A 21,606-nucleotide genomic window follows, 5' to 3' on the forward strand; every position below is an offset into this window, starting at 1 on the left:
AGATAAGCACAGAAGGGAGGAATTTGTGACAGGAAGGCAGTAATTCCAGGCCTGGGAGAGGTTAGGTCTGGTTAGCACATCCTGGTTAATGCAAGTGGACAAATATTCTCACTGTGTCAAATGGTGTGAAAAGAAGAAATTGCTCATACACATATCACCAGTCAAACAAAGATCACCCCAAGTTATGGGACACACGGCATCTGCGACCACCAAAAACACTGAAGCGCCCCCAAACTAATTTCGGGGGCCTTCCACCAGAGGACTGTGCATGATCCATAGTGTTGCACCAAACAGTGTAAAACTCCCATCCCCAGGGAAGGTAGCTGGGTGTTCCCACCTGAACCCATTAAATTTTGCTTCACGGGCTTTCCCCGCCTTGGAGGGATTGAGGCATGTGACCGTCACTTGGACCAACAGACATCCAAATTGCAACAATGAAGTCTAGTCGCTGGACCCACAGGTGGTGATAGCCTTCCTCTCCACTATCTACTCTTATCCTTTCTTTCTCTTTTTTCCTTTTCCTTAGATATTTTCTTAAGTGATATCTGTCTTGATACCCTCTCACACACTATCCTTCTGGACAAAACATCCAGCATACAGCTGGATAACCATGTTACATGATGGGTGAGCAACTGGCGAAGTTGTTATAGTGACTGGGGTGACATCAGGCTGGTGATGAGCCACTAGTGAGGCTCTACAGGGCTCCATGTTCAGCCCAGTTCTCTTCAACATCTTCATAAATGACTTGGACACAGGACTCAAAGGAACACTAAGTAAGTTTGCCGATGACACTAAATTGGGAGCAGCTGTCGACTCTGGCGAGGGCAGAGAGGCTCTGCAGAGAGACCTCGACAAAATAGAGAGATGGTCAATCACTAACTGTGTGAAGTTTAACAAGGGCAAGTGCCAGATTCTGCACCTGGGATGGGGCAGCCTTGTCTGTGTTGTATTGACTGGGGCATGAGGGGTATCAACGGTGGGAGTGGAAAGCTTAGACAAAGTTATTAAAAAGTAAAGCCTTGTCAGTGATTTTCAAGGCACAAAAAGGATTCCCTTGCTTTCTAAACCCCTTCTCAGAGAGGAGTCTAGGTGCAGCTAAACGCAATCTTAGCCTCGGATTATATTAATGGTTTAATATTAAGGAACTATAGAGGTGTGATTAAACAACTTTTGTCCCGTGGGTTTTAATTATTGGCAAAATGATAATATTTATATAAAATGAATAATTTATTTTATACAAATCATCAGACAGATCTTAGTCAAAACTATTTACTACATGATATAAACACTAAAAATCTACTGGTAGAGTATAATATAGCATAAAGTAGTACTGTGCACTGTAACAAAGAAATTATTGAAGCAGTTATATTAAAGCTAGTGAAAAGAAATAATTATTAAGTAGAGGTCTGATGTAACTCACCCATACCAATGCTCATGGGGTGATCTCTTTCTCTCAACCTCGAGGAGTGACCTTGGAGGGCATCCCTAGCCAAGGGAGGAATCTCCACACATACACCACAAGAAGGGTTGTGTTAGAAGAACCTGACTGTACGAGAGCGGACTGGACTTGACCACTTGCCTGTGGATGATATGTAGTATGTAATTGCCAATCAATTTGCAGAATGCTGCTTATTCTTTAGTTATAAAATGTGGTCCTCGGTCCGAGGAGATGATGTCAGGTACTATGAACTTGGGGATAATTTCATTAAGTAGTACTTTGACAACTTGTCAAGCCCCAGGAAAGAAAGCCTGGAAGCTTTGGTTTTCTGGTGCAGTTGGTAAGCCAGCGTGGGCACTCCAGGGTCAGCAAGAGCTTTCTGGTGTGGCACCTTTTTTGTCCGTATGCAATTTTCGGAGTCAGGCTGGCAGTTTGAGTGCAGCAAACAACAGCCCTTATTCCCAGGAAAGAAAGACTGGAAGCTTTGGCTTTGTGGTGCAGTTGGTGGGCCAGCCTGGGCACTCCATGGGCAGCAAGACCTTTCTGCACTGGCATCTTTTGTCCGGGAAAAATCTTGGTCCCTCTGGAATTTTGTCTGGGAGGAATGGCAGTTTCAGTGCAGGGCTGGAAAAAGCAAACAGCCCTTATCCCCAGGAAAGAAAGTCTGGAAGCTTTGGCTTTGTGGTGCAGTTGGTGGGCCAGCCGGGACACTCCATGGGCACCACTACCTCTCCTTGCTTGGCCTACCCATACCTTGCCTTACCCTGCCTTCCTCTCCCCTACCTTGCTTTGCCTTTCTTTGACCACCCCTACCGACCTTGTTTTGCAAGCCTAGCATTAACTGTTCCTGTGTTGCCTTGCCTTACTTGCCCCTCTCATGACTTGCCTTACCTTCTGCTCCCTTTCCTTGCCTTGAATTGCCTTGCATACCCATCCCCTGCCTTGCTGTCTTGCCTACCCCTTGCTTGCCTGGCCTGGTCTTGCCTTGTCTTCCCCTCCTTTGACTTGCCTTGTCTTGCCCACCCCTTCCTCTCCTCGTCTTGCATACCTCTCACTGGACTTGCTCTCGCCTTCACACATTTCACAGAATAGTCTGAGCTGCAAGGGACTAACAAGGACTGTCAAGTCCAACTCTTAAGGGAATGGCCTTCCTCTTCACTGCCTCACCTCACCTTGCCTTGCCTCTCTCTGCCCACCTCTCCCTTCCTTGCATTGCCTTTCATACCCATTCTCTGCCTCAACTTGCCTACCCCTTTTTTTTTCTTCCCTTACTGATCCCTCCCTTGCCTTGCATTGCCTGCTGCCTCCCTTACCTTAGGTGCCTAGTTTGCATATGTGATTCATTAATGTGTGTAATTAGGTGCTGATTCAGATATGTGAATGATTGTTATGCTTAATTAGGTGTTAATTGGTGGTTCTACCTCCCAAAATTGAATACGGATGAAGATTCCTCCCAGGCAAAAGGGGCCAGGACAGAAAGGTCTTGCTGCCCGTGGAGTGCCCTGGGAGGCCCACCAACTGCACCTGAGATACCCAGGCTATGGGCTTTCTTCGCTGGGGCAAAGGGCTCCCGATATCAGGGAGGCTGCTTGTTTCTTGTGCCGTGTTATGCATTTCTCCATGAAGAACGAGCTTTCAGATTCCTGGTTTATACCCATTATAAATTCAACTCTTAATTGTCCTCACTTCCCAGCTAAGCTCAGGAGCAACAGCTGCCAGTGGGTCTCTTTTTCTGCAGTTACACAGTACAGAAGCATTACTACCTGCCCAAGGACCCCTCTGCCCCCTCCCACCTTCAATATAAAAGCCACTGGAGGGACAGGGATGTTTGTCACCTCTGGCATCATGATTAAAAAGTCTTGGCATTACTCTGGCAGGTCAGCATTCTCCAGCTCTGGTACCCTGTTATACAGGTAAGGCCTCTCAGCCAACCAGAAACTCATAGCAAGTCCAAAATATCTCTCAAAGAGTGAAGGGAAACATCTGGAAAAGGCTGGAGGCGAAGGGAAACTGAGGCACAATGTTTTAACTATGTGATCAGCACAGTGAGATCCAGCAGAAAAGAAGGTTTTAAATCTCTTAGAGGCTTAATCCTGGAGCAGGATAAACCAGGCTCCGCTGCCCAGCTTTGTAACCCCAAAAACTCAAGCTCTCCCTTCTCCGTGTATATTTTGGAGCAAACCTTGGAGGCAGAAACAGTTTATAAGATACATTTTGCTTCCAAAAAAACCCCAAACCTGCTTCAGCATTTATTCACACCCACCTGGCACATGATACCAGGTACTGGGGCTTGTCTAACATAAGTATTTACACCATAATACACTAAAATAGGGGCGGCAGCACCCAGACCATGAGGGGCACAGCACAACCTGCACATAAGCAGCTCCAGCACCCAAACCCACCCTTGGATGTGCAGGAATTTCAGGGATGTACCACACCAGCATCACAGCTCTGCTTCCCAGAGGATTCAGGGTGCAAAGAACCCCTTTGAAAGCTTAAAACCACCACCCTTTGGGAAAAAAAGACCAGGAAACCTTTGATTCAAATGAAAAGGTTTTGATTAAAAAATAAGGTTTTTATTAAACAAAGTTTTCTTTGCTACCTTATCCTTCTGTACCACTCACATACAGCTAAAAGACACTCTCAAAAATTACATATTTGGGGCAATTATTATAGCATTGCAAAATTCTTCACTACAAATGAGCAATTTCACATCCTGCTCCCCATCCCAGGCACCTGTAGCTCCCAAATCCCATCCAATTCCCACTCCCATGGGCCGGAGCAACTTCTTCCTCCCGTTTGTAGTTTATTTTTCGCTCTAAATACAAACCCAAGAGCCACAACCACACACAGAGACGAAGCAGAAAATCCCTGGCAGGTTTGTTTAAGTTGTAGCCAAGGAGTTTCTCAGCACCAAACACAAACATCATCATTAAGAACAATCAAAATTTGCAGTAACACCTTCCCAAAACTTTTCCAGCAATAGTAGAAAAAGACATTATTTTCCTTTATCTAGTTTTAATAAGTTTTAGCTGAATAATAGGTTTTTTATGGGGTTGATAATAGTTTTCGGGTTTCCTTTATTTTAGTTTTAACACATTCATAATAAATTTTAATGAATTAAATAAATTTAATTTTTAAATTTTATTTCTCATCCATATGAATAATAGCAATAAGGATAAATAAAAGATGAATTGATTGCGGTTTTACACTTTTCCTAACGCATCTAAAATAAAACGTGTGGAGGTGGAAACTTATTTCGCGCTGCTGCGAAGTCTTAAAAAATTATTATTGTTTTAATTTTTCATTTTTAAATCTCAACGACTCGGTTACGAGAACTCCCGTGCGTCCTCCGCGCCGCCAGGGGGCGCTGTAGGGAGCACCGGGACGGAAGCGGAAGTAGTGGACGGTGCCGCCGGTGGGCCCGGGGTGGTGAGTCGGGGCCAGGGGTCTCGATGTGGTGGTGTCGGCTTGGCAGCGCCGGGGCTGTGGGGTTTTATGTTGTCGGTACCGGCTGAAGGGGCCTGGGCGGTGGGGGCCTGAGGGGCTCCGGGGTCCGGTGAAGGGACCGGTCTGGAGGTCCTTGACAAGCCCCAGTGAGGGTCCTGGGTGGTTGAGCCCTGGTACCCAGTCAGGGGGCCTGGACTGTTGTGTTCCATGAGCCCCAGTGAAGAGCCCGGGCTGGGGCTCCCTGACGAACTCCAGTGCCTGCTGAGCGTCCTGCTCAATTGAGCCCCAGTACCCCCTCAAGGAGCCCGAGCTGGGGGGGTCCGTGACGAGAGCCGGTACGGGGTCGAGCTGTGCCAAGCCCTGTCTCTCGTTGACCAGCCCGGGTGTTTGGCGCTTGGCAGCCCATCTGCCCACCCCACCATGCCGGGCCAGGGCCCCTCGGGGTCCCGCCGGCCGCTGCTGGCCCTGGTGGTCGCGCTGGGCTGGCTGCTGGCCCTGCAGCTGCTGCTGGACCTGCGGGCGCTGGGGCTGCTGTGCGGGGCCCTGGCGGTGCTGGGGGGCTGGCTGGGCCCCCCGGCCCTGGTTCCCCGCGGCCGCCGGCTGCGCCTGGAGCGCTTCGTGAGCTCCCTGCGGGCCCCGCCCGGCTGCCCCGCGGACGAGGCGCGGCTGGAGCGGGAGATCGCCAGCACCATCCGTAAGGTGGTGCGGGATTTCGTGGCCTCGTGGTACCGCACGGTGAGCAGGGAGCCGGCCTTCGAGGCCGAGGTGGAGAGGGCCATGGTGGGCCTGGCTGCGGAGCTGCGGCGGCGCATGGCGCGGGTAGACCGCCGAGCCCTGGCCCGCCGCCTGCTTCTGCTCTGCGGGCAACACCTCCAGAGCTTCCTGCGGGCACGGGACGCCCTGAGGGACGACCCTAAAGGCGGTGGGACGCTGTGGCAGGAGTACAGCCGGCTGGCAGGGCCGCATCCTGCCCTGCTCAGCCCCGCGGCCGAGGTCGGATGTGCCCGCGCGGCCGTGGAGACGCTGCTGCAGGCGTTGGTGCCGTGGCCACACCTGGAAACGCGGACGGGACGCTTCGTGGTGGTGGAGCTGGTGGCCTGCAATGTGCTGCTGCCGGCCGTCAGGAAGATGTCTGATCCCGACTGGATCAATCAGCTGCTCATTGGGATGTTCTCCAAGAAGCCCCGCAGTGGGAAGCCCCACACTGCACCCCCAGTGCCAGATTCCTTGCCCTTCCCAGCACAGATGGATACGGCTCCTGCCGGGCTACCTCCCTCCCCGAGGGCTGTGGAGGGGCTCAGGAGAGAGGCAGGGACTGCTGGCGAGGAGGGAGAGGAGATAAGGAGGTCGTGCCACACAGAGGAGCCTTTCCTGCGCCCCCAAGCCCTGGGATCCCTCTTCCCCTGCGAGGGTTTGGAGCTGGAATCCTCCACGCCCAGTGTGGGCCAGGACAGGGACCTGCTGGCACCATCCCCCACTGGGGAGCTCCTTGATGAGCCCCCCCAGGACCCCTCTGTGCCAGAGGGCCTGGCCTCTTTGGAAGATGGAACGGGAGACCTGGAGGAGGGCCCTGCCCCCAGCTCAGATGTTGGGCTGCTTTCCACCTCTGCCTTGAGCTCCTGCCCTGACATCCAGATTGAGCCGGTGGTGGAGAAGGAGGAGGAAAGCCCAGCAGTCCCCAGGAAGTTCTCCTCGCAGAGACCCTCTGTTCTGGGGAGAGATCTGGGGGCAGCAGAGGGCCTACCACATATCCCCCCAGAGGCTGGGCAGTCCCTGCCCCTGCTTTCATCCTCCCCAACAGCTTCCATGAGCACCTTCAGCTTTGAGCCCCTGAGCAGCCCTGACGGGCCGGTCGTGATCCAGAGCCTGCGGATAACTGGGACCATCACTGCCCGGGAGCACAGTGGGACTGGCTTCCACCCATATACCCTGTACACTGTCAAGGTAAGGGCTCCCCTGGCATTCACCTCTTTTCCCAAATCCCTGCCCTGACTGGAGCACTGGTTGGTGTTTGGAGGTGAGGATTTGCTCTGTGAGTGTCTCCACAACAAATTTTGTCTGGCAGTGAGGGAATATCAGGCACAGGGTGCGGGATAGGAGTTCCCACTTTTAGCCAAGGGTCACATGAGGCTGCTAGAGTCGTTTGTGTTCTGTTTTTGCCAGTTGTTCCATTGGGATGGGTTCCTTCATCTTCAGGGAAGGGTTAATGTGAGGATGGAAGGGTCCTGGGAATTTTGGGGCCAGCAGCGCATTGGGATTGTTTTGGGAATGTGTAAGGATTATTCCTGTTGCCTTCCTCCTCAGTATGAGACAGTCCTGGAGGGTGAGGGTGCAGGGAGCCTTCAGCAGGTGGCTTATCACACCGTGAACCGCCGCTACCGGGAGTTCCTCAACCTGCAGACCCGGCTGGAGGAGAAACCGGAGCTCCGCAAGTTCCTCAAAAGTCAGTGCCTGCATTAACTCTTGGAGTAAATCCTCTCCCTCTCATCCCATTCCATGCTTCTCAGCTCTGAGGGTTTTCTGCCCTGTCTGTGCACACATCTCTGTTGTTTTGTGCAGAGCTGGCTGGAGGGTTTATCTCTTTTGGCTGCAAATTCCAGTGTTTCAAAATATTCTTTTTTTTTTGATCACAACACCCAGTTTTGTAGCTTTGCACCTTAACAGTGAGTGGAAACACTGGTGTCTGAAAGAATCTTGTTTGCATAGAAGAAAATAGAAATATGTGTCAAACATGAGCTTTTTTTAGGAAGAAAACAGTATTTCTTCTAATGCTACTTCTATATAAAGCTCCATGGAGTTTAGCATGTTCCAACATAATTCCTTGGTTCTGACAGATTGACTACAAAACTGCTTTGTTGAGAATATTCGGGCTCTTGGAGCAATTTAGAGTCCTTGTTCTTGCTGTTTTTAACTTAAAAGCATGGAAGATGTGAAATCCAGCAGAACACAGATTCCATATGGATTGAAGGTCTGATTCAACAACCCTGGTTCGAGGGGTGTCTTGCCTTGGGCAGTGTGTGGTGATAGTCTTAACTATGAGAGCATTAAGGTTTTAATACAGACTAAAATCTGTATTTAGATTTTAAAATCTTAATTTTTAATCTTGGATTTTAAAATCTTTTAAATTAAGATTAATTTTTTTCCAGTTTTCTCGAACGTGCTCATGGCTTTGTTTCCTTTGTAGACATCAAAGGCCCAAAGAAACTGTTCCCTGATCTCCCCTTTGGAAACATGGACAGCGATAAAGTGGAAGCCAGGAAAAGTCTGCTGGAATCCTTCTTAAAGGTGAGATATTTGTGTGCCCCTGTGAGCTAAAAGCAGATGTGACATCAGATCTCTTCTACATTACATGATCAAGCTGGGAAGTTGACTCCAGAAAACCCTAAATTTCCATCTCTCCTTGCAGCAATTGTGTGCAGTCCCTGAAATTGCCAACAGTGAGGAGGTGCAGGAATTTCTTGCCCTCAACACAGACGCCAGGATCGCATTTGTCAAGAAGCCCTTTGTTGTCTCCAGGATAGACAAGGTAGGAAAGCAGGAGACTGGTTACCTGAGCCCCTTCCACCTGGACATCTCTCTTAGGCTTCAGCATCTATGAGGAGCCAAAAAACTCCAGCATTCTGTAGCTGGGCTCAGCTTGCTCAGAAAGCCATAAAGCTGGGGAGGGTCAGACCCCATCTCAAAGAACCTGGGGTTTAATAGCAAATACAGTGCAAATTTGAAAACTCTTAATATCTTTAAGGAGTAAGGATCTATTCAGTAATTAATGGCACTGCTGGCCTTGCAGATCGTTGTCAATGCTATTGTGGACACTCTGAAGACGGCATTCCCCAGGTCAGAGCCCCAGAGCCCCACGGAGGATCTGAGCGAGTCTGAAGTGGATGGAAAGTCCCAGACAGATGGGAAGAAGGCGACCAAGTAAGGGCTTCTCCAGCTTTGCAGAATAAGGAATTAATGCATAAACTAAGCCCGTTGTGGGAAAGAACTGACCTGGTGCTTTATGTGTTGTTGTACTTTAACCAAATTACTTTCTTCTTCCCTTACTGTTATCCAAAGGATTTCCCAGGAATGCTCAGGTTTCCACAGAAGGTGGTTTTCTTCCCAGGGGATCTGTCATGTGCTGCCATTTACCAGCAGAGACACTGTTGCTCCCGGGGAATTCCTTTTTAACCTTAAACATGTGCATGACCCATATATGTCATGAGTGACTGGAAAATGCAGCTATAAATTATCTACCTGAAGGTTACCTTCTGCCTCTCCCATGTGTTCCACACAGTGGCCTTGCAAAAAACACATTTGAATGTTTATTTAGGAGTAATATTGAAGGTCATTGCATGTGTGTTGCTCACCAAGTGTTTATTGGTGCTGCTGGCAGTGCCAAACCTCATTGTGCTCATTAGTGATTCTTCCCTCACTGAAGAAGGGAAGGTTTCTGCACAAATAGTGCTTTTTCTTCCCAAAAAGTGATGTTTTGCTGGAAAAAGCTGCTTTGAACAAAAAGACAAACCAAAAAAGTACAAGTTTGGAACCATCTTGGCTGAAAAGGACATTCCTTAATGATAGACATTATTTTATGATTTGTCCCATAATCCTGAGCATCCTTTTATACTCTCCTTTCTGTGTGTCTTTATGATTGGATTTCACAATCCTGCTGAGTATGTTTCATCTCAGAGGCTTTTCTGCACACTTCCCTGAGTATGCTGGAATGTTCACACCTTACTGATATCTGCCTACATCTGCCTGTTGGCTTCCGTGTAACACACCTGTCTGTGTGTGGAATGTTGGAAAGCCTTGGCTCAGGTGTAGGTCAGGAAAAATGCTTTAATGGTTTTTTTGCCTGGTTTTGCTGCTACCTCTTAGTTATCCTGGGCGCAGGTGCTGGTTTTGAACCACTTTAGGTCTAACCTGCGTCTCCTAGAACGCTTCCATCAACGCTGCCTCCGTACAATCCTAAACATCCACTGGTCAGACTATGTGACCAACACATCTGTTCTAGAGCAAGCTGCTGTCACAAGTATTGAGGCCATGTTGATGAGAACACAGCTGCGCTGGGCAGGGCACGTCTCCAGGATGAAGGACCAACCACCGCCTCCCTGAGATCTTGCTTTATGGTGAACTTGCCACTGGCTGCCACATAAGAGGAGCCCTGAAGAAAAGATACAAGGACTCCCTGAAACAGCATCTCAGCCTTGGCCATATTGATCACCATAACTGGTCTACTCTGGCCTCCAATCGGGAGGCCTGGAGACACACCATCTATAACGCAGCTGTCTCCTTTGAGAACACACGCAGGATCACTCTCGAGGAGAAAAGGCAACGCAGAAAGAACCGTGTATTGCAGAATACACCATCTAAGGAGTCTTTCTGCTGTGCCTTTTGCAATCGGATATGTCTGTCACGTATTGGCCTCATAAGCCACCAGCATGCTTGTAACAAATGTGGATAGAGCCTTCCCAAATCTTCGTTCGCGAAGCCTAGCCATGATGAGGTCTAATCAGGCTTTCTAGCTTGGATGTGGCACTGGGCAAAGATAACTGGTCCTGGGTCTTGGCTGAGGCTGGTCCTCGGTCTTGGTGGAGGCTGGAAAACTCATCACTAACAACTTGCAGAGAAAACTGACTGTGCCATGTTTCTGCTTTTCAGGTCCAGGCTGAGGTTCTCATCTAGTAAAATCACTCCAGTGCTGAGTGTGAGTGAAGCTCATGACAGGATAGTGTACTCCATCAGGGAGGGCAGTGCTGTAAGTTCATATCCCTCCTGGAATCCTTTCACGATCCCAATCACTGCCCTGTTTGGGTGCTGACTTGGAATAATCCATGTGCACGAGGGTTGTGGTTGCTGCAGCCTTATTCCCATGTGCCAGGTGGACAGTAAGCAAGCCTGGATGTGTTGTTGGCTACACCAAGTGCAGACAAAGGAGGTGGGTAGTTGTCTGATCAGTGGGATCCAGGCCTGTGTGGTACTAATACAGCTTGGCTTTTGTAGGTCTCTGGCACCCTGTCGCTGGCTGCTATGGAATCCTTCATCCAGAAGCAGGAGAAGCTGCTGGAAGCAATCCCTAGCAAAGCTCCTGAAGGCGAGGGAGGCAGAGAACCTAAGGGAAGCTCTGTGCAGGAGGATGCGGATGGGACACATCTGGACACAGACTCCGGTGAGCTCAGCCCCTCTGTTACTGCTTTAATTTCTCTCCTTTGGGACCACAACAGCTCCAACAGCTCCAATCAATTTACAGTGTTTTCAGGACCTGTTCTTCTTGCCCTTGATTGAAGGGAAAGCAAACTGAGTTTTTCCAGTCCTGTTTGGTGATTACTCTGGGCTTTGTTGAAAGCAAATTGAGTCTTGGCTCCTCTTGGATCTTCACCTTTGCGGACTCAGCACTGTCACTGCACAAATAAGTTTTTTAAGGACACAGTGCTTAACTGGCAATGTTATAAAATCAAGCTCCTCGAAACTGAAAAATGGCCAAATTGCAGTTTCTTGGTAGTCTCGAATTAGCCTTGATATGTCCATGCACTATAAAAGGACCTTTTGAGATCAAGTTTGGATAGATTTGATGGGAGTAGCAAAAATGTAATCCCAGTTCAAGGAATGATGTTCCCTTTCTGATTCTAGATCCCTCCTCTGAAGCACAGGGGTGCCACAGCTTCTCAAAACAGTTACAAGATTATCTTGAACACAAGCGAAAATATGTTCTCTAATCTTTTTCTTGGAATTGCTGAGCTGTATCAGCTGGAACTTCCCCAAAATTTCTTTCCAGTGTTTCAAGTTGGGCAAGCTCTGACATGTGCTTGTGACAGGATGGGTCTGGTGTTCTGAAACTCAGCTTGTGCTACCAGCTTTGCCTATAATCTTGGAACACATGATTTTGGGGAGGCAGGACTGGCATTGGAGGCCAGGGCTGTGCACCAAGTTCCCTGAACTCTGAGGGAGATGGAATGTCAGTGATGGCAAATGCCTGCAGGTCTGGGATGTTTCAGGCTGGGCTGGCAGGGCGAGGGGAACAAACGTCTGGAGCAGCTGGATAAAAAGGCAGCCTGTGTCCCTGTCTGCTCATGGAGTGACTACTGGGAAGAGGTTGGCCAGCATCTCTCTGAGGAAGAGGACTTGAATGCTCCAGAAATAAATGGAGTTTGCTGAGGATGGTCCCTCTATGAGGTTGTGGGGAAACTGGACAGCCTGCTTCTGGCTCTGCACTGGGAAGTCAAGTATCAGAGGGCAAAGCAAGTGAGGAATAGCTTAGACATGGCCCAGAGCAAGAGGGCCAAGTGCCCTGTCTTTTCCAAGTGAAGTGGCCTGGAGTTAATTAGTCCTGCGTGTACGCAGTGGGGAGAGGAAGAGGAGGGAAGGAGAAGGTCCAGAACCCCTCTTCCCTTTATTTTCAGCAGTAGGTTGTGTTTGTAAATTTTCTATAGGCAGAGTGGTTGGAAGATGAGGCATCAGGGAATCCAAATTAGGAAAAGCTGCTGCACCTGATCTCACCTGGCCAACCTGGCATTAGGCTCAGGTCGGGGCACTGGCCTAGGAGTGGCTGCCCCAGGCGGGTTTGTGGCACATTAATGAGCCTGTTCAGGACAACACCTCAAGTGCTTTGGGGCCAAAAGTAATTCTTCAGCAAGTAGAAGGTGTTTACACTGAAGGTTTTGATGTGCTCCTGAGGATCAGAAAGAGGTTGTGCTGTCCCAGGCTTGTGTCAGCAGGGATATGTGAGGACGTGTATGGGTTTGTGTTTTAACATACGTGTGGTTTATCCACCTTCCTGCAGAGATTGGGATCTGCCACACGATGGCAGCCTGCAGCCACCATCTGGAGCCTTGTGCCTGGGAAACTCTCGAAGAGCAGAAAATTTTCCTGAAGACCAGGAAAATAGTCCTCAGCAGTGTAGCTTTTGCTGGCTGCAGTCACTGCCTGCTTTCTCCCCTTTTTGGGCTCAGTTCCTTCTCAGTGAAACAGAGGGTTTATCAACTATCGGTCTACGTATAGGGATGGCAGTGTGCCAAAAACAGATGAGAAAGCAGCCACCCACTGGAACCTTGTGCCTGGAAAACTCTTGGAAGAGGGGAAAGTGATGGGGAAGACCAGGAAAATAGTCTTCAGCAGTGTACCTTTCTCTAGCTACAGTGACTACTTTCATTCTCACCTGTTTTGGGCACATTGTCATCCTCTCTTCAACTGAGAAGGAACTGAGCCCTCGGAGCAACTACATTCTGGTTTGGTGTGGCCCTTTGTGGGGAGATTAAGGCTGCTTGTATGGAAGTAGAAATGAAAGAGTGGTAAGGGCAGGCTCCCCGGACTGGCTGAGCTGCAGCAGGTCATCTGTGCGTGGCACAAAGTGCCAGACTTGGAGGAAAGAGTGAGTTTGGGATGATGCTTTTCACCAGGTTTGCTCAGGCACTGAATTGGTTTCTTCATCTGACCCTCCTCTTCCTCCTGTCAGACTCTGAGACAGCTTTAGCTGATCTGGCCCTGGATGTGCTTCGCCTGGTGCTGGTGGATCACTGGAGCTGGCTGTGCACAGAGAACATTCAGAAGGTCTTCAACCTGCTCTTTGGGACCCTTATTCAAAGGTAAAGCCTGAATGAGCAACCTGGCAGCTCTGGGAGGGTAAATTCCCTTTGGAGTCACAGTCTTAAATGGAGCTCATGCCTGAGTGTGGGTAAATGTTTTCTGAGCATCAAACAAGGTTCTGTAAAGAAGGTGCTGTGTAAAAGAAACCTCTTAGAGATTTGCACTAGGAACTGTTTTCCCTGTGAGCAAGGATGCAACTGTAGCAGGCAGTTTGCTATCCCTTAATAACAGGGAAAGGAAGGATCCAGCCCTGGGAATGGGAGTCTTGCCTCATGAAAAGGCAACAGTGCCCAGCTCCTTGGCTCTCCAGAGAGAACCGGCCTCCTGGTCTCACTGCCCAGTGGCTCAGCTTGTTCTATCTACAAAAGGAAAGTAAACAGGCCGAGGGAACAGCAACTTGTCAAAAACAGCTCAGAGTGTGGCCTGCCAGGGCCTCTGCTCTCACTGCTGCACCCCCTGCTCTGCCCTGGGCCAGCAGTGCCTGTGCCTGGGGCAGGGACATGCACATGGAGTGGGAACAGGCTTCCTTTCCAGCTAGGATGGACTCGCCAAGCTGTCCTGGGGCCAGTGTCTCTGGGTGGTAAGGCTCTAGGCCAAGACACACAAACAGAGCATTCCTGTTTTCTGGTGTAGGTTGGTGGCTATCACTAACTGAGGCTGTGGTTCTTTAGAGCCCTGAAGGACTTGGGCTTGGGAGAATCTTGGAGCAGAGCTTTTCCCGCTCTTGCAGGCATCCAGAGTTGGCATCAGAATGTGCAGGGTAGCACATTATAACTGAGCTGGTAACTTAAACTGCACTCAGTAGAGGTTGCCAAAGTGCTTTGAGGTCAGGCACTGCTGCCTTGACTCCTGGGTCTGTTCCCTTGGGTGGCAGGAGGTGGGCGTTGCTGCCATTTTTCCAAAATGGGATCTGGTCTCTTGGGAAATGAGCTGGAACCCAATCCCTGTGTGTAAGCAGAGAGGTATGAGAGCTTGAACAGGCACGTCATCACCTCCTGTTAAGCTGTGTCCTGCTCACCCAGGGAACCTGCAGCACCCATGTGTGGCATTGGTATTTTCCACTAGAAAGCTGGGATACACACAGCACATGCCTAGCTCTGAAAGGTGCAGGAACTCTGTGAGTTGTGCTGGTGGAGCAGAGTGAAGGGAGTGTGTTTGTAGCTGCTCTGCTTCAACAGGTGTGGGTAAACCCATTGCAGGCAGAGCTTTGCCTGGAGGTGATATGGTGGCTTCTCCGTGTCACCATCAGGACAGGGTGCAAATACAACCCCTTGAACAAACCCTGTGTCCATGCTGAAATCCACATGTTGAGGTTGACTCTGCTCTTGTTCTGGGACAGTCAATAGTCCACAGGTCTGATGTGAAGGAGACAGGCAAGGGCATCATCCCTTCAAGAGATGGTCCTTCCCTGTTCCTGTCAGTGGGTGAGGTGGTATGGGGCAGAGAGGAGGTGCCCTGGAAGTGTTTTGAGTGTTAGGAAGGAGATTGCCACTAGGTGCTTCTCTGCCAGTTTGTATTTGGTGAGTAGGTGCTGCTCCTGCTGCCTCCTTGCAGCTGCAAGATGATTCTGCTCTGGCATGAGGCACATTCAGTGCAGAGTGATAGAAATACCCGCAAACCAACAAAAAGCATACCAAGAACCAGTTTCTCCCAAGAGCCAATCTCCCTCTCCCTTGGGGTCTTTTTCACAGTGACATCAAGTGATTGCTGTGACCACGGTGTCCATTCTGGGATCTCCCTACCCGCTCTGTTCACCATTCTCTGCATGGAGCATCCCACCAGACTCCTCTTTCCCCTCCTTCCGTAGCTGGAATAGCTGGAGCCAGGCACTATCCATCTCCCCTGAGTGTCAGTTGGATGGCAGGGGGAGAGGAAGGCTCCATGACCGAAAAAGGTATTGTTAAGTAAAGGGAGGCCGTGTGTGCGAGGCCCAATCTGCTTACTCCGTTATGTAACAGGGAGGGATCCTTTTTAGGAGCCGAAAGGAGAGGCGGGTGGAGAGGAGGCGGATGGGCTGAGGGGTGAGAATGACCCTGGGGCCAAGGACTGCTTCCAGCAGCCTCTCTCTGTGTGCTGGGTCTGTGCCTGTAAACAAACCCACTGCCCCTTTCCAGCTCCGCTCCTTTCCCCTGTCCAGCTCTTGCTCCCCTCCCATGGGCTGGAAAGGCACATCTCTCTTCCCTTGGGAGGCTGCAACAGGAACCTGTTTGCAAAGTGGACTACCTGGGGGTATTCTGGGCTCCGGGGATGTTTGGTGGAAGAGTTCAAAAGCATTTGGAGAATCCGGGTGCTTTTTAGAGCCTTGTGAGTCAAAGAGGTGTTAAAAATATATGATGAGCACGCAAACCATGCTGTGGCTGTGGGCCCACATCCTGCCCTCAGTCTGGCCCCACTGGGTCAGGGGTCTGCCAGTGCCATGAGGAGCTCGAGACAGCAGTGGAGCCAAGGGACAGCCACCAGCTTGCTGCTCCCCTGCTCCCTCTGCTCCACTTTCCAGACAGGAGCCCCAGCAGAGTGCCAGCATCCCAAGGATGGATCTGGGAGTGTTTGAGGTGCAGATACAGGTCTGTAAGCTTTTCCTAGCTCTTTCCTGTGCAGCACAACAGAAAGCCATAGAGTGCAAACCACTGAGTGGGGTAAAGTGTCTTGGCTCACCCTGGCTGTCTGTCCCCTGAAACCTGAGCGAGGCTGGGGCACAGAGGCCGTGCTGGGCTCGGAAGTGCCTGTTTCTGAAAGGAGCATGTAGAACTACTCAGACAGCTTTGATAGTGTCATGTTCCACTGACGTGACTTAAAATAAATGCAAATCATCCCTGCCTTACCCAGGAGCTCACCACTGCTTGGCTCTACTCTTTGCTTTGGGTGATTCCACTGCTGCTCTGGGCTTTGTCCCCTGTCCCCTCATCCCTCAAGCGGGCGGGTTTGGGGAGGTGACGTTTCAGTCCTTGTGACCTGTAGGTGGACAGCCAGGGATGCTTTGAGACTGACTGCAGGTGACCATAAGGCTTTTGAGAGCATTCTTCCAAGTTCTTGCTGTCACCTTGGCTTTGGGGCTCTTCTGGCCCATCACTGTCAGCCCAGGTGTCACAGACACTTGTGCAACTACCGCTGTTAAGTCAGTGAACTCTGTAGTTTCAGGGAGCTGCCTGCTACGTGCTTTTTATCTGATTTTCTCTTCTTCTTCCTTGGTCTCTGTGCCAAAAGAACTGGCACAAAGACCCTTGGCAGCTGCCTTGATCCTCTTGACTTCAAAGTGCTGCCAGTGTCTGACCCTCTTTGATGTCCCTGAGTCAGCCTGTGTGCTCGGGCAGCACTTGTGGGATGGGAGTGCTGGGAGCACAATGCCCATGTCAGGGAGTTCTGCCCAGCCCTGGAGCCATGCAGGGGCCACATTTGACAGCCAAGATGGTGCCCCAGGCCTCATCTTGCTGCTGCAAGTGGGGGTCAACCCAAAGCTGGGCTATACATGTCACCCAGCAGAGGTGGTGCCCTGGGGTGGGATATATGGCTGTGTGTGGACAGACGTTCCCTGTGGAGGCTGCCTCTTTCCTCCCTGCATTATCTTTAAAAGGCATTAAAGCCAAGGGTTGACTCATGCTCTGCAGGTGCCAGGAGAAGCCAGGAAGGTTTATGCTAAAGCTGTGGCTTGTCCCACTTTCCTTTGGCTTTGTGGAGCAGTAGCTTCCCACTCTAGCCTTGGGCAGCATCTCGGAGTTTTGGTGGCAGAAACAAGCAGCCAGAACTGCAATATGAATGCAATTGGAGCAACTAAATCCACTAATTCTGGTTGTTATCAGGAGGAGTTGATTTGGGCATGTTGGGGAGGACTGCACGTGGAGGGGCTGTGCTGGCAGGCCCAGGGTCATGGCAGCAAAGTCCTTGTCCCTAAAAACCAAGCCAAAAAATCAGCACCAGACCTAGTAAATAGGGGAACCAACCTCATGGCATCTTAATCTTCCTCTCTGGATTTGGCTATTTGTGTTGTAAGTAGTAGCAGGAATCACAGGCCTGTGGTATGTCAGGAACAGTGATTTCAGGACTGTATGTGTCTTTGTGTGTATATGTAAAGTAAATACAAATCAGCTTGGAAGTGGGCCTCGATTCAGCTGTCTCCAACCACCTGGAAATTTTGGATCTGGCTTTGAATCTCTGTCCCAAACAAAATTTTTTTCCCTCTTCTAGAAGCAGCATTCTTCCAAAAACAGCCACTAGAATGAAGCAAGCACTCTGTGCTTTGATAACAATTGCAACATTATTTTAACTAGGATTCTGTTTCAACAGTTGCACGTGCCAACTTTTTTTCTAGATTTAAAAAACCACAACAAATTCCTATTTCAGATAGAGCAAAGAAGAAAAGGATGGAGAGAAATTAATGTGTCCTTGTCGTTTTTAATTTGCCCTGGTTTTTGAAGGGTTATTAGTAGCTTTATGTATTTTCATTCTGAAGTGGGCTAATGAAGCAATTGCTCTGAGCAGGGCCTGGCTGAGACAGCCTGGCCTCTCCCTGGGGCACCACTGAGAGCTTAATTGGCTCAATGAATGCTTGATGAAGATCTTATCAAAAGCCAGGATGCTTTGTGAAAAATCAAGGACGTTTGGATTTTTTTTAACCACATGCTTTCCCCCCCCTTCCCTAAGCCCCAAAGCATCACAGGGAGATCCAAGTGGATAAAAGCAAAACCAGAGCAGTTTGGGTAAAGACATTGGAGTCCTGTGTGTTTCCATGATTTCTTTTAGCAGCAGGTGTGTTTTGAGGGAGCAACACATAAAATGGTAGAGAAATCCCAGCACCGAGGTGTGGTTTCGTGCCTACAGGGGGTAATGGTTCCTTAGTGTAGGGAATGATGTGTTTTTTTCTCCTCTCTGCCCCACCATAAGATGTCCTGCACACCCACATCTCCCAGGGTAGGAAAATCCCTCTGCCCAGGATGTCTGGCCTGGGTAATTCTGATAAGGAATGATGGATGCAGATGCCACCAGTGTGAACTTCCTGCAGCTGGGTTTGTTTTTTGCTTCCCTCAGTGCAGAAATGGGGAGAGGGACCCTGGCAAGTCACTCGGTTTGAGGGAAGACACTTGGCCTCCTACTCAAACACTTCATCACTCTGTGTTCAGCTGGGTATAGGATGGGCTGTTCACAACTGTAACTGCGATAGGGCAGCAGGAGAGGAACACTTCTAGTAAGAAAAGAAGGATAGTTCACTTTGCGCATCATGTGTCATTGGCCAGAAGTTTAAAAAGACTCAGGATGCTTGGTGTTCTTAGATTTATGGAGGATTTTTTCTTTTCTTTCCTATTTCCTTCCTTGGTGCAGGGTTTACCTGGACAAGTGTGGGGTTGCTTTGAAGGTGTTGAGCTGAGCCTGCTGCACATCTCTGCTTGTGGCTGTCTGGAGAAGGTGTATTTAGGCTCAGGTAGCAGGTGCTCGAAGCTGAGCCTGGGGGCAAAAAGTCTCCATTTATGTTTCTCAATTTTAACTGTGCCCACTGCAGCTGCTGCTTCATTTTTACAGGCTTTGCTCAGAAAGGTTTTGCAGTCACAGCATTGAAATGTTGCTCCTCTTGAGTCAAGGATATTCTTGTGGTTCAAGGCACAGTTTGGGGAGGAATTTGGATATTCTGTGGTTTGGTCTGGTGATTTAAGCACCAGCCTTTCTTGATTTCAGGAAGAGTCATGTTTGCATGACTTGTGGTTTCCAGATGTTGTCTTTTTCTTCAATCATTTTTACTACCTTAGTCTCATGGGCCTTTTTTGAGCTCCTGGATAGCCATGCTGAATTCCTCAGGGAAAGGGGGGCCTTGTTCTGCAGTGGAAGGTGGTCAGTGTTGAGCAGGACTTGCTACTCTTACACTCAGCTCATGTATATTTATGGAGCTGTTTGTATTTATACAGCTAATGCAGAGGGGCTCTCTCATCTTAGTCTTCTTCCTAATGTGGTCTCCAGTTTGTGTTTGTCTAAATCCTTAAAATCCCCAATTTTGGGGAAATCATAATTGCTATAGCTTCAGATTTTAATTATAATCAGAAAAATTTGACTTCACTGTTCCTTAGCTCAAGTGATCTCAGTTCTTATCCTCACCTTGATGGGTGAGAAAAACAGAGTTTGACCAGCTTCTAGTAAATTTGGAGTACTGTATGTCTTTGGCCATTCCTGGTCCATCTTTATTTTTCAGACTAAGCAAATCCAACCTATCCAACCTTTCTTTGCTGAGCTCCCTCCATCTGCAGGTGAACCCTCTGGATAGTCCACTTCAGTGAGTGCATCCACCCAGGTAAAACTGATCCCAGATGCCGTGTCTTGCCTGTCCCTGACTCCCAGTCTGCCTTTTCCATAGGCTGCTCCTTCTTAGCAGCCTTTGTTGCATCAAGGTGCTGAAGGAAGGCCCAGGTATGTCCCCGCCAGGCCTTGTTTTTCATTCCCAGGGTGTTCCAGTCTTAATGGATCCCTTCAGCTGACTTTGGAGTTCCATCTTAAGGCACGGCGTTAATTTGGCTCTTTTTTAGCAGCCATTTCATTCCCCCACCAGCAGCTATTTCCAACAGAGGTCCCTTACAACATGGGCAAGTTATGCACCTCCAGATTATCTTCCAGGACCCCATAGCCTTTGGAATCTGTCTCTTTGCATTGGGCATTATCAAAGCATTCAAATGTCTGAGCCCAGGAGGTCACTTTATCTATTTCTGGTCTCAGTTGAAGTGTAAGGAGATGGCTCAGTGATAGGTGTGTTTTTTCTGTCTTTCTTATTAAGGCTATTTCTTCATGAAATAGCAGAATGGAAATAGTAACCCATCAGCCACCCAAAAATAAAAAAAAGATAGGTCTATTTGTGTTTCTTGGTGGATTTATTTCTACCTGGGAACAGCCTGTGTGTGCTTTCAATGTGGCACATGGATCTCAAATGCTCAGGCCTTTAATAGCATAAAAAATCATCTGTGACCTGCTGGTGAAGGTCAGCTTTGAACCAGCAAATCTTTGGAGTTCCTGTGCTGTTAATCCCCATCCTGGTGCAGCAAGTCTGCCTGGTGGAAAAATCAGTTTTCCGTTTTCTGGGGTTTACTCAGGTAGGAATTTTCAATAACATTGGTGTGACCCTCCCTGAGCTGCAACAATAGTGGGAGTTGAGGTGGGATTCTTGGGGTATCCTGTGCAGGGCCAGGAGCTGGACTTGATGATCCTTGTGGGTCCCTTGCAATTCCTGATATTCCATGATTCTATGAATTATTTTGCTCCTCACAGTTTAAATGCTCCCGGTGCTCCCCCTGTGCATGTTGTGCAAATGGAATGTTATTCCCTCCAAATGGGTGTCGGTGGTGACTTTAACACATTCAGGTTGAGCGGAGGTTGGAAAACTCTTTGTGTCAGGTTTGGATATTTTCTTTTGAAGTATCTGAGAGCATCAGCTGCTCTCCCAGGGGGGATTTAGAGCCAGATGGACCAGTCTAGACAGTTCTTCTCCCGGTGCTTTTGGAATGGCTCCACACCCTGGTAGACTAGCAAAAGGGGACCCAGAGCAGAGTTGCGTTAGTCTTTGTGTCATGTGCACCCAGCTTTGTTTTCTCCTTCTTTCTTGTCCCTTTTCCTGTTTAATTCCTTCTTTTATTGTATACTTGTGCGTTTGGGTGCTTCTTCATCAGTTGTCTGAGCGCCATGTGATGGGGCAAGTTGACCTCTTCTCAGGAACTTGCATGGAGCTGTGGCATTTATTGGTGCAAGACCCATGGAGCCATTCCCAGATCCTGCCCTTTGCTTCCCAAAGTGGAAGGCAGTGAGCTGCCAGACTAAGGAAGAAAAACCATCAATGGTGTTTCACAACTGTGAGATGCAAGACCTGTGAGCACTCACCTAATCACAGTATGTGCACATATGATGAGATTTATTGGTGTTACTTATAGGTCTTGATGCCTAATTGTGGTGATTTTATGGAAATAAATGGGCTGAAAATGTGATGTTGTTTGTGTGGGACCTTCCAGCATTTATCAGTTCTCAGCTTGCCCTTGAGCTGCCTGGAAACATGTGCTGTCTTTAGGTTCAGCTTTCTCTCTGCTCAGTGTTTTCTTGATATTTTGCTGGTTTAGGAATGTTTCTAAGGAAAAGAAAGCTCATTCTTTGCATTCTGCAACCTTTTTAACGCTGGAAAGTGGCTATTGCTGTAA

At 49.1% G+C, this 21,606-nt stretch overlaps 1 protein-coding gene across 3 annotated transcripts in view; it reads left to right on the forward strand.

Annotated features, from left to right (window-relative positions):
- Positions 1-4,804: 4,804 nt before the first annotated feature.
- Positions 4,805-21,606, forward strand: part of SNX19 (sorting nexin 19) — a 40,087-nt gene continuing 23,285 nt past the window's right edge. The window contains exons 1-9 of one of the 3 annotated variants that reach the window (XM_051812408.1): positions 4,805-6,832; positions 7,193-7,331; positions 8,073-8,173; positions 8,295-8,414; positions 8,676-8,806; positions 10,532-10,628; positions 10,716-10,808; positions 10,874-11,039; positions 13,323-13,452. In XM_051812408.1, coding sequence (XP_051668368.1) covers positions 5,309-6,832; positions 7,193-7,331; positions 8,073-8,173; positions 8,295-8,414; positions 8,676-8,806; positions 10,532-10,628; positions 10,716-10,808; positions 10,874-11,039; positions 13,323-13,452 — 2,501 coding nt within the window. In that variant the 5' untranslated portion in view covers positions 4,805-5,308. The remainder of the gene's footprint in view (positions 6,833-7,192; positions 7,332-8,072; positions 8,174-8,294; positions 8,415-8,675; positions 8,807-10,531; positions 10,629-10,715; positions 10,809-10,873; positions 11,040-13,322; positions 13,453-21,606) is intronic. The other 2 variants (XM_051812410.1, XM_051812411.1) reach the window with 2 other exon arrangements.

Source organism: Manacus candei, unplaced genomic scaffold (genome assembly GCF_025592945.1).
Source record: "Manacus candei isolate 608988 ecotype Guabito, Panama unplaced genomic scaffold, ASM2559294v1 h1tg000086l, whole genome shotgun sequence".
In the NCBI taxonomy this organism is placed as follows: Eukaryota; Metazoa; Chordata; class Aves; order Passeriformes; family Pipridae; genus Manacus; species Manacus candei.